The following is a 12,414-nucleotide window of genomic DNA, read 5'->3' on the forward strand; positions in this document are numbered from 1 at the left end:
AAAGCAAAGGAAACTACAAACAAGAAAAAAAGACAACCCCCAGAATGGGAGAAATTATTTGCAGACGAAGCAACGGACAAAGGATTAATCTCCAAAATATACAGGTAGCTCATGCAGCTCAATATTAAAAAAAAAAAAAAACCCAATCAAAAACTGGGCAGAAGACCTAAATATACATTTCTCCAAAGAAGACATACAGACGGCCAAGAGGCACATGAAAAGTTGCTCAACATCACTAATTATTAGAGAAATGCAAATCAAAACTACAATGAGGTATCACCTCACACCAGTCAGAATGGGCATCATCAGAAAATCTCCAAACAACAAATCCTGGAGAGGGTGTGGAGAAAAGGGAACCCTCTTGCACTGTTGGTGGGAATGTAAATGGATACAGCCACTATGGAGAACAGTATGGAGGTTCCTTAAAAAACTAAAAATAGAATTACCATATGACCCAGCTGTCCCACTACTGGGCATATACCCAGAGAAAACCATAATTCAAAAAGACACATGCACCTCATTGTTCATTGCAGCCTATTTACAATAGCCAGGTCATGGAAGCAACCTAAGTGCCCATCGACAGACGAATGGATAAAGATGTGGTACATATATACCGTGGAATCTTAGCCATAAAAAGGAATGAAATTGGGTCATTTGTAGAGACATGGATGGATCTAGAGAGTGTCATACAGAGTGAAGTAAGTCAGAAAGAGAAAAACAAATATCATATATTAATGTATATACGTGGAACCTAGAAAAATGGTACAGTTGAACCAGTTTGCAGGGCAGAAATGGAGACACAGATGTAGAGAACAAACATATGGACACCAAGGGGGAAAGTGTCAGGGGGGAGGGGATGAATTGGGAGATTGGGATTGACATGTATACACTAATATGTATAAAATGGGTAACTAATAAGAACCTGCTTTATAGGGCTTCCCTGGTGGCGCAGTGGTTGAGAATCTGCCTGCCAGTGCAGAGGACACGGGTTCGTGCCCCGGTCCGGGAAGATCCCACGTGCCGCAGAACAACTAGGCCCGTGAGCCAAGGTCGCTGAGCCTGCGCGTCCGGAGCCTGTGCTCCGCAACGGGAGAGGCCACACCAGTGAGAGGCCCGCGTACCGCAAAAAAAAAAAAAAAAAGTCTGTGTGTTTGAAAAAAAAAAAGATAAACTTAACATGTAACCAGGCAATTCCACTCCTAGGTAACTATCCAAGACCAGTAAAAACATATGTCCATACAAAAACCTGTACTCAAAAGTTTACAACAGGTTCATTCATCAGAGCCAAAAACATGAAACAACAGAAATGTCCATCTACTGCTGAACTGATAAACAAATTGTGAGATAGCTGTACAATGGAATTCTATTCAACAATAAAGGAATGACTTACTGACACATGCAATAATCTAAATGAATCTCAAAAGCATTGTGCTAAATGAGAGAAGCCAGACATAAAAGACTACATACTGTAGGATTCACATGGCATTCTGGAAAAGGCAAAACTACAGCGACAGAAAGTAGAGCAGTAGTCGTTAGGTTCCATGGGTGGGAGAAGGAGATTGGTTCCAAAGAAATGTTAAAAAACAAAACCTAACCGAGTAAATTTGAAGAGTTCATTGGCTTTATTAAGTGATTCATTTAATAAATCATTTAATTAGTTGTCAGCATCCCAACTAGCAAGTAGAAAGGTGCTCTGCAGAGCTGTACAAAATGGAAGGTTTTTCAAGGCAGAGAGGGTGGGACAAGGAAGTAAAAAACAAAAGAAAGGATTATTTCAGGCAAGATCACCTGCCATTGGGGGACGGACAGGGGTCTATCATGTAGATTACCTCACTAGTGTTAATCAGGAAATTCCAGACTGGAATTTTATATTCCACTCCTGGAAGAATCTGAAACTACAATTAGGTTACAGACTAAGCTTTGGTGTGCTGACCTGGGAGTCACTTAGCACGAGTGACTCCATTTTGGGCCTACTACCTTTTTTTTTAACAGAGACATAAGGGAATTTTGAGGGGTGATGGAAGTGTTCTAGATCATGATTGTGGTGGTAGTTATATGACCACGTATATCTGTCAAAACTTAATAAATTGTATGCTTAAAATTGGGGGAATTTTATTGTATATAAAGTATACCTCAATAAAGCTGATTTGTAAAAATCTAAATCAGCCATTTCTGGTAGTTGCTTTGGGAACGAGCTCAATTTTCTAAAAGTCAATAAATAAAGGGGAAAATTAAGTTTTATCCTGCCTTTCCTGTGTGAAATATATTTCAAATAGTGGGAACAGGGAAAATTCTTTTTTACACAAGTCCAATTAAAAAATGCTAATGGGGATTCCCTGGCAGTCCAGTGGTTAGGACTCCACACTTTCACTGCCCAGACCAGGGTTCATTCCCTGTCAGGGAACTACTAAGATCTCTCAAGCCGCGAGGCACAGCCAAAAAAAAAAAAAAAGCTAATTAGGGGGGAAAATCACCACTTTTTAACATCTGATTAAATAATTCATCTAGGCAATGAATTTCAAGAGCGGCTAAAGCCATTAGGTAAAGAGCTGATGTGGGGGACTTCCCGGGGACTTCCCTGGCGACACAGTGGTTAAGAATCTGCCTGCCAATGCAGGGGACACAGGTTCGAACCCTGGTTCAGGAAGATCCCACATGCCGCAGAGCAACTGAGCCCACGCGCCACACCTTACTGAGCCTGCGCTCTAGAGCTCTAGAGCCCGCGAGCCACGACTACTGAAGCCCGCGCGCCTAGAGCCGGTGCTCCACAAGAGAAACCACCGAAACCACCGCAATAAGAAGTCCGCGCACCGCAAGGAAGAGTAGCACCTGCCCGCTGCAACTAGAGAAAGCCTGCGTGCAGCAACAAAGAGCCAACGCAGCCAAAAATTAATTAATTAATTAATTTAAAATGCTGATGTGGGATTTTCAAATGAAGGGATCAGACTGACATCTCCTGAACTCACTTACCCATCTTAATATCAGTAAAAATGAGACAATCATGACATTTTGTCTATCCTGATGTGATGTAATGGTAAATACATAGTACCACTTATGAAGTTTTCTTGCCCCCCAAATGGAACGGAATCCGATCAAGCTTCAAGGTATAATTCCAGGAAAATTGAAAGACAGAGGAAAATGTTCAATGATACCATGAGGATGTAATTAGCCAAAATCTAAAGTGCGGGAAATTCTATAAGGCAAGTGATCTAGTCTTTACAACAAGTAAGTGGAATGGGGTGGAGAGTGGGGGGATTACAAAGAGAATATGAAAAAGAGAAATAGTTATAGATTAAAAGTGATTTGGGAGATATATCTCACAACCATAATATTTGGATCTTGTATGGATCCTGATTTGAACGAACTGTAAAAGCCTTTCTGAGACAGAGGAAGTTGATCACAAAGTAGGGTATGAGGTGTATTAAGAAATTATTGTTGTTGTTTTAGGTATGATAATGGCATAATGGTTATAAGAAGAGGAAGAAGATGAAGAAGAAGGAGAAGGAGGAGAAGAAGGGGAAGAGGAGAGAGGAAGGGGGAGAGGAGAGATGAAGCAGGAAGGGGGAGGGAAGGGGAAGAGAAGGGGCAGGGGAGGGGAAGGAGATTCTTAACCGCTAGAGATACATACTGAAGTACATACAAATGAAAGAATATATTTGGGATTTAAATACTGTAAGAAAAGGGAGAGGAAGTGGTGAAAGTTGGGTAGGGAGGAAGAAATACATAAAACAAGAAAGACAAAATATTGATTACCATTGAAGTTTTTTTGTTTGTTTGTTTGTTTTTTTGCGGTACATGGGCTTCTCACTGTTGTGGCCTCTCCCGTTGTGGAGCACAGGCTCCAGACACGCAGGCTCAGGGGCCATGGCTCACGGGTCCAGCCGCTCCGCAGCATGTGGGATCCTCCTGGACCGGGGCACGAACCCGTGTCCTCTGCATTGGCGGGCGGACCCTCAACCACTGCGCCACTAGAGAAGCCCAGTCATTGAAGTTTAATGTGAGTACATGCAGGCTCGCTCTATTGCTCTCCCTCTACCTTTGTGTGTTTTGAAATTTTATAAATTAAAACTTCTTTAAGCTTTTAATCGGACCAAATAGAATACTCACTTTATTATTCCTTGCTCCTCCGCCAGGCACAGCATTTTGTACCTCCTGCAGCTCAGGCCAAAATCTGGGAGCTGTCCTTGATGACTAGCTTTCCCTCACTTGCCACATCCAATCCATTAGCAAGTTCCATTGACTCACCTTCCAAAAGATCCCCTGAATCTGATTCCTCTTCACCATCTCCACTGTGGCCAGCCTAGTCTAAGCTGTCATTAGCTCTTGCGAGAACCTCTGCCTCCCTCTCTGTGATCTCACCATTGCCCTTCACACTCTACTCTCCACAGAGCTCTCAGAGTCGTTTATTTAAAGCATAAATCTTATCACATCCCTTCCCTGCTGAAAGCCCTTCAGTGGTTTTCTGTGACAATTAAAACAAATTCCAAGTACCAAGTCAGGACCCATGTACCCTGACCAGCCCCCCTGAAGTGGCCCGTGCCAACCTCCTGTTCTCTGAGAGGATTAGGGGTATCCTGCCACTACTCAAATGGCATTATTCTGCTCCAGACTGTGGTGTCCTCTGAGGTTGGCAGGAAGGATCCTCTTCTGGCCCATCTCCAAACTCTACTGCTCCTCGGAAACACGGCCCCACCTTACTTCCTTTAGCTATTCATGTTACTCCATTCAATCCAATACACAATACCTCTGGGAGGTGTCATTCATAAAGCTAGTTTTCCTTTGTTATACAGACATACCTGTTTTATTGCGCTTCACTTTATTGCCCTTCCCAGATTTTAAGGTTTTTACAAATTGAAGGTTTGTGGCAACCGTGCCTGGAGCAGGCCTATCAGCGCCATTTTTCCAATAGCATTTGCTCACTTTGTGTCTCGTTTTGGTAATTCTGGCAATAATTCCAACTTTTTCATGATTATTATATGTGTTATGGTGATCTGTGCTCTTCAATGTTACTATTATAATTATTTTGGGGTGCCATGAGCTACGCCCATATAAGACAGCAAAATTAATAAATGTGTGGGCTCTGACGGCTCCACTGCCCAGCCATTCTCCCACCTCTCTCCCTCTTCTGGGACCTCTCTATTCCCTGAGACACAACAATATTGAGATGAGGCCAACTAATAACTCAACAAAGGCCTCCAGGGAATTCCTTGATGGTCCAGTGGTTAGGATGCCACGCTTTCACTGCCAAGGGCACAGGTTCAATTCCTCGCTGGGGAACTAAGATCCCACAAGCTGCAAGGCGCAGCCAAAAATTAAAAAATAAAAAAAATTTTAATTAAAAAAATAGCAAAGTCCTCTAAGTATTCAAGTGAAAGGAAGAGTCACACATTCCTCACTTTAAATCAAAAGCTAGAAATGATGAAGCTTTGTGAGGAAAGTATGCCGAAAACCAAGACAAGTCAAAAGCTAAGCCTCTTGCCTCAAGCAGTTGGCCGAGTTATGGGGTGGAGGGGGGTTGCGGCGCAGGTTCTTGAAGGAAATTAGAAGTGCTACTCAGGAAACACACAATAATAAGAAAGTGAAACAGCCTTATTGCTGGTATGGAGAAAGTTTCAGTGCTCTGGATAGTTGATAGAAGATCAAACCAGCCACAATATCACATAAGTCAAAACTTAATCCAGAACAAAGCTCTAACTCTTTTCAATTCTGTGAAGGCTGAGAGAGGTGAGGAAGCAGAAGAAAAGTTATCCAGAGGATCTAGCTAAGATAACTAATGAATGTGGCTCTACTAAACAACAGACTTTCAGGGTAGATGAAACAGGCTTCTATTGGAAGTAGATGTCATCTTGGACTTTCATAGCTAGAGAGGAGAAGTCAATGCCCGGCTTCAAAGCTTCAAAGGACAGAATGACATTTGTTAGGGGCTAATGGAGCTGGTGATATGAAGTTAAGCCAATGTTCATTTGCCATTTTGAAAATCCTAGGACCCTTAGTAATTATGCTAAATCTACTCAGCCTGTGCTCTATAAATGGAACAACAAAACCTGATGACAGCACATCTGTTTACAACATGGTTTACTGAGTATTTTAAGCCCACTGTTGAGACATACCGTTCAGAAAAGAAGATTTCTTTTGAAATATTACTGCTCATTGGCAATGTACCTGGTCACCCAAGAGCTCTGATGAAAATGTACAAGAAAATTGATGTTGTTTTCATGCCTGCTAACACAACATCCATTCTGCAGCCCGTGGATCAAGGGGTAATTTTGGCTTTGAAGTCTCATCATTTGAGAAATACATTTCGTAAGGCTGTAGCTGCCATAGATAGTGATTCCTCTGATGATCTGGGCAAAGCCAATTGAAAACCTTCTGTAAAGGATTCACCATTCTAGTTGCCATTAAGAACATTCACAGGAGTTTGGAAGAAGTTGATTCCAGGCAAGGTACAAAAGTACCAACTTTTACAGCTTACAATCAGGAAATCATGTGAGTTTTACCAAAATCTCTTGAATTCATCCACAACTCTCCATTCTCTTTGTAAAAATATTAAACTGAACCTGATCAGTTCAAGCCACCACCATCTTTTGCCAGCCTCTGGTCTTACCCCTGAAGCATCCCAAATGTCTCCCTGTGGAGTGATTTTTTCAAAAGTGAATCTGATCAAGTCGCCTCACCCATACCCCAAGGGTCTAAACACTTTGAAAAGTCCCTCATTGACCTTAAGGTAAACTTCAAAGTCCTTGGCAGACAAATAGGTTCCTTCCAGATCAGGTTTGCCACTCCACCTTACCTCACCCCACCCACACCCAAAAAGAATCCAAACAATTGCAGTTCCCATAGCAGAATTTTCTTGCTGGTAATAATAGTTATTTTTCTCTTTCTTTATTGCCATGGCCAGCTAGCTCCTCCTGGTCATTCATGGTGCAGCCACCATGTCATCTGCTCAGGGGAGGCTTTCCTACTCTAAGTGCTCACCCTACTTTAGCAAGTTCACACTGTATTCTAATTGGCTGTTCACCTCCTAGTTCCCTATCTCTCTGTCCTTACCCTCATTCTGAGACTGTGGACTCCTTGATGGCTGAGACTCTCCTAGTACCTCTTAGAGCATAGCATCTAGCACAGCGGCAGGCACATAAGTGTTTGATGAATATTCACTGAATGGATGAATGAACAAATCAATTGATTGCTAAGGATTACCCCTGTCTGCAGTACACTATTGTTTTAATAATTAAAATTTCTGCACAATACATATAATAAAATTAAAATAAAGAATTAAAAACAGATTCAAGAAATATATGTATATCAAATACAATTTAAAGAGTTCATTTAAGTTTTCTGGGAAAATCACAGAGGCCGTAAAAGGAAGACCTAAATCTAACAGCAGTCACACCACTAGTGACTGTAAAGGAATAACCAGACAGATGACCTTGGCGAGGAAGAAAATGTCCGTTGGCATTTTTGTTTTCAAGGAACAGATATCCTTTCCCATATGAAGATCTACAAGTTGCAGTGGGGAAACCAGACCCCATTCTTGAACAAGACCCTTCTGATATTACATCCTTCACAAGGGTTGCTTTACAATTGATTGGGTGATGGTCTTAAACTGAGAATTTTCTGATTAGCATAATTACATCCCATCCTTTGCATCTTCCTAATTGTCCCTTTACAAATCATTTTCATATAATCACATAACCAAACCTAACAAATGTTGATGAATAAATGTCTTGTCTATACCTAATAATAGGTGGTCTTGTCCTAGAACTACAAACCTTTTCTTTAAAACTTTTTATTTTATATTGGAATATAGCTGATTAACAATATTCTGTTAGTTTCAGGTGTATAGCAAAGTGATTCAGTTATATATATATACATGTATCTATTCTTTTTCAAGTTCTTTTCCCATTTAGGTTGCTACATAATATTGAGCAGAGCCCCCTGTGCTGTACAGTAAGTAGGTCCTTGTTGGTTATCCCTTTTTTTTTTCAATATTTAGTTTATTTTGGTTGAGCCGTGTCTTAGTTGCGGCATGTGGAATCTTCACTGCAGCACGTGGACTTCTTAGTTGCGGCAAGCATGGGGGATCCAGCTCCCCAATCAGGGATCGAACGCGGGCCGCCCGCATTGGGAACGTGGAGTCTTAAGCACTGTGCCACCAGGGAAGTCGTGGTTATCCCTTTTAAATAGAGCAGTGTGTACATGTCAATCCCAAACTCCCTAACTATCCTTCCCCCCCCCCCCCACCCCGCACCTTTCTCCCTGGTAACCATAAGTTCGTTCTCTAAGTCTCTGAGTCTGTTTCTGAACAAACCTGTTTTTAATTGATTGATATTTAGAATCCATAACTTTATTTCTGGAAACAAAAAAGAAGAATTTTGAGACGGTTCCTAACGGGGCAATTCGTTTTCAGATCTTGTCAAACATATTCCACACTCCCTTTCTCCTCCGCCCTCCCCCACCTCTTCAAATCTCGTTCCTTTGGCTGGGAATCTCGCGAGATGTCGAGTTCTCATGAATTCTCCCATGAGCCACCGCTCTTCCTTTTCCGGTCAGCGGCCTGAGGTGAGTGTTTCTTTGGCGAGTCTTCCGAGTGGGGAATCCTCTGGTTATCGCTGCCATCCTGGCCTTGGCGGTGCCGGTTTCGAGACCCTCGGGAGGAGGACTTTCGCGGCAACTGATTTCTCCCTGGGAGCGGCGTTCTGTGCGGGGAGACGTGTCGGAGTACCCCGCTTGGCGCCCCGGTGCTCTCAGGCCTCAGCGGGGCGCGATGGTTGGGAAGGGGGTTGGCCGGGCGTACAGGCAGGCTGTGGTGGTTCCCGACTCCGGAGGCCCGGTGTCTTCGCGGTGAGTGGTGGCTGCTAAACGCAGCGCATTTGTGGCCGCATCGAGAGAAATTTGGGGGGGTGGGAATAAAGTCAAGTAGGGTCGAGGCTTTTATTCAGTGGCTGAACGTTAAATGTTTCGAGTTCAGCGGCGCTTAAAGCGGGTAATTGAAAGTGTGGAAAAAAGACTGGATTACGTGTGAAGTTGTGTGAGTAAAGGAGGTTTCTGTAGGGGGAGCCTGTAGAGGGTTGTAGTGGGTCGAGTTAACTTTCGTCTGAAGGATCCAGGCCTGGATTGAAACAGGCTGTGTTTTCTTGCAGAGGGTAAAAGGAATGATGTCCTTGTCACTAGTCTAGTGTCAGCACTGCTGTAGTCACTGGTAGTTCCACACGGGAAGAAACAGTGGATAGAAGGATGGCTGCGATGATGGCATTTCTTAGGACACCTTTGGATTAATCATGAAAACAGCTACTCTCTGAGCAGCTGCGGGCAGCGTTTAGTACATAAACCGTGTAAGTTACTGTAAATATGTTGACAGAATTAAACTTGCTCGTTTCCAGGTGACCTCTAAAAATGGTTCGCTATTCACTTGACCCAGAAAATCCCACAAAATGTGAGTGAACACGAAACATTTTTTATTTTGGAGTAAGAGGCAACAAGATGCCCAGAATTAACCAAAACTTTTCTTTTTGGTATTTTTTAGCATGCAAGTCGAGAGGTTCAAATCTTCGTGTTCACTTTAAGGTAATGTGAATCATAGTTATGCTCTAAAAGAGTTGTTTCACGAGTTCTAGTGAGTATTTTTTAACCATTCTAAAAAGGTACCTGCGGTGATGCATTTCTTAGGACACCTTTGGATTTACCGTGAAAATAAATCGATTTTGAGCAGCCATCTTTTGGGCCGTGATCATCAGTATATAATAAGTACTTTGATTTAGGATTTGTGGAATTGGGTAAAACTACCAGAGAACTGCTTGAGAACCTAGTGTGCATATCAAGATATGGGACACGTAATTGTAGTTCATAAGATGATGGAGAACGTATTAAAGTGAATAAACATGCTTAGGGTTCACTTTTTTCCACCTTCAAACCAAACCTCCCTCGGCTCATAATCACAGATTTTTTTTCTTCGTTGTATCAGCTCACGTCCTAATAATGGAAAGGTTTTGGCTGTTGATAAATGTTGACATGTTGAAAATGTTAGAATTTAATGTTTAAAATTTGTGACTTTTAAAAAAATATATGGTTAACTCACAGCTTATATTATTTATACTTAGAACACTCGTGAAACAGCGCAGGCCATTAAGGGTATGCATATCCGAAAAGCCACTAAGTATCTGAAGGATGTCACTTTAAAGAAGCAGTGTGTGCCATTCCGTCGCTACAATGGTGGAGTTGGTAGGTGTGCCCAGGTGAGAATTCATAGTTGTCATTTAAAAAGACAAACTGTTAGAGAAGGTGATTGGAGGGAGTAAGAATGGCCACGGTCTGCCTTTAATCAGGCTCTTTCTGGTTGCTGTGATGACAGTCTTAGGACACCTTTGGATTAACCGTGAAAAAAAACATTTTCTGAGCAACCTTGGTGTTGGTTAAAATAAACTCATCTTGTAACATTGATTTAAATTGGGGGAAGTGACGAATGGGCTCTCTGGTTTTGTTTGTTTTTTAGGCCAAACAGTGGGGCTGGACGCAGGGTCGGTGGCCCAAAAAAAGTGCTGAATTTTTACTGCACATGCTCAAAAATGCAGAGAGTAATGCTGAACTTAAGGTACCCAAACCATAAATATCTTTATAAATGTAACTTGGATTGTTATTCAGTTAAAGTTGCTGTTGTCCAGATTTATTTCCTTGATTGTCTTGCTTTCTCAAGTAGCTAAATTCTCCATTAAAAGAATTCTCTTAAATCTCTACCTCCAGTTTCCAACAGACCAGAATTTTTGTCTGTAAAGCATTTCAGGAGCATGGTCTGCAGTTACTTCAAGCTTAAGTCTTTAGAATTTCCCCCCTTATAATCCCAGTGCATGTAAAAGAAACGCTTTTTTTTCCTTGAGTATTTTACCAAGGGTTTGTAAACTTTCTTGTGCCATGGAGCTTTTTTACACTATGGTTTGTGAATTCCTTCACAGGATATTTTTAAATATAATAAAATATGTACTATTCCAAAGGAACTGTGATTGCCGTAGTAATGATTAATGTGGTTTGTTGCCTACATTCATAGTTGAGAGGCATTAAATTTCAGTTAGAAGTTAAAACAACCATGTTTAGCTGAACAAAACCTGTGTCAACAAAACAGGTTTATCCATTTGAGGAATTATCCATTACCCTTTTGCATTTTGAAAATTGGGTCAGAACTGGAATTAATGTGGGTCTGTTCAGCTTTAGCCCTTCTAGCTGCTAAGCCTTGCTGTCAAAATCCTGTTTATCATCAAGGCTTAGAAATAGACATAGAAGCTACCAGATCCTGTAACTCCACTCCTTTATGAATGCCGCTTACAAACTTGGTGCATTTAGCACGGAGTTTTGGTAGTTAGATTTAAGGAAGGACACTTAGAATAAAGGTTAAAAAAAACTGCTTGAACAAATACGCTATTTAAAGCCCTAAGGATTGCCTTTCAAATTATTTTTTTTCAGGCAGGCACTTGAATGATGCAGTTTGTGGTATTAAGATAAAGATGTTACCTGATTTTGTTCCAGGGCTTAGATGTAGATTCTCTGGTCATTGAGCACATCCAGGTGAACAAAGCCCCCAAGATGCGGCGCAGGACTTACAGAGCTCATGGTCGGATCAACCCATACATGAGCTCTCCGTGCCACATTGAGATGATCCTTACTGAAAAAGAACAGATTGTTCCTAAACCAGAAGAGGAGGTTGCCCAGAAGAAAAAGGTCAGTTACTTAGTCTCTGCTCTGTTTATTTGGTATGTTAGATTTGTGGTTGCTGTGATGACTAACTTAGGACACCTTTGGAATAACCATGAAAGAAGACTATTCTGAGCAACCAGCAACCTCTTCTAACCATTTTATTTTGGCTTTCATGGGTCTCATTAGTTTCTTGATTAACAGTGAATAGTAACTTTGTATTGTTCAGTATGTTAAAACCATGTGATTATCTGCTTCTGTCCCCACCTAGATGTCCATAGCCAGTTCAAATGCAACATGTCCAAAACTGGGCTCTCCTCCCTGCCCCCCAATAAGCTTGTTTTCAGTATATGATTACATTTAGATGTTTAAGCCTGAAACCTGGGAGTGATTCTTCACACCTAATGGTGTGATCCACCTAATGGATTTATCTTCTGTTGATTTTATCGTTAAATATTATCCTCCATCCTTGCTGCCACTTAGTTCTTACCAGCTGGGCACCCTGGCTGCCGTCTTGGTTATCTCCTGCTTACTACTGTGATGTCCTCCTGGCTGCCCTTCTCCCCGTACCACTTCTCTACGCCAAAGGACTCTTCATGTTTTTCCCTTTATGTTGAAATTTCCGATCACTCTTTCATTGAGATACAATCTTCTGGAATCTTAATAGTGCTTTTTTCTTTTCCCCAGATATCCCAGAAGAAATTGAAGAAACAAAAACTTATGGCCCGGGAATAA

The 12,414-nt window shown here is 41.7% G+C and overlaps 1 protein-coding gene and 4 non-coding genes across 5 annotated transcripts; all 5 read left to right on the forward strand.

Annotated features, from left to right (window-relative positions):
• Nucleotides 1-9,238: 9,238 nt before the first annotated feature.
• LOC136133372 (small nucleolar RNA SNORD58) lies at nucleotides 9,239-9,304 on the forward strand. The gene has a single exon (XR_010656516.1). It is a non-coding gene; the product is annotated as a small nucleolar RNA SNORD58 (small nucleolar RNA).
• Nucleotides 9,305-9,393: 89 nt separating this feature from the next.
• RPL17 (ribosomal protein L17) lies at nucleotides 9,394-12,414 on the forward strand. Its single transcript, XM_065889887.1, has 6 exons — nucleotides 9,394-9,433; nucleotides 9,524-9,564; nucleotides 10,098-10,232; nucleotides 10,490-10,588; nucleotides 11,515-11,706; nucleotides 12,367-12,414. Exons 1-6 carry the CDS (start codon nucleotides 9,394-9,396, stop codon nucleotides 12,412-12,414), a joined length of 555 nt encoding a protein of 184 aa, XP_065745959.1.
• LOC136133371 (small nucleolar RNA SNORD58) lies at nucleotides 9,646-9,710 on the forward strand. The gene has a single exon (XR_010656515.1). It is a non-coding gene; the product is annotated as a small nucleolar RNA SNORD58 (small nucleolar RNA).
• Nucleotides 10,334-10,398, forward strand: LOC136133368 (small nucleolar RNA SNORD58). The gene has a single exon (XR_010656513.1). It is a non-coding gene; the product is annotated as a small nucleolar RNA SNORD58 (small nucleolar RNA).
• LOC136133370 (small nucleolar RNA SNORD58) lies at nucleotides 11,756-11,819 on the forward strand. The gene has a single exon (XR_010656514.1). It is a non-coding gene; the product is annotated as a small nucleolar RNA SNORD58 (small nucleolar RNA).

Source organism: Phocoena phocoena, chromosome 13 (genome assembly GCF_963924675.1).
Source record: "Phocoena phocoena chromosome 13, mPhoPho1.1, whole genome shotgun sequence".
Classification (NCBI taxonomy): Eukaryota; Metazoa; Chordata; class Mammalia; order Artiodactyla; family Phocoenidae; genus Phocoena; species Phocoena phocoena.

Coding starts and splice junctions, on each gene's coding strand:
- RPL17 (XM_065889887.1), top strand. CDS start 9,394: ATGGTTCGCTATTCACTTGACCCAGAAAATCCCACAAAAT. Junction 9,434..9,523: donor CCCAGAAAATCCCACAAAAT/GTGAGTGAACAC, acceptor GGTATTTTTTAG/CATGCAAGTCGAGAGGTTCA. Junction 9,565..10,097: donor ATCTTCGTGTTCACTTTAAG/GTAATGTGAATC, acceptor ATTTATACTTAG/AACACTCGTGAAACAGCGCA.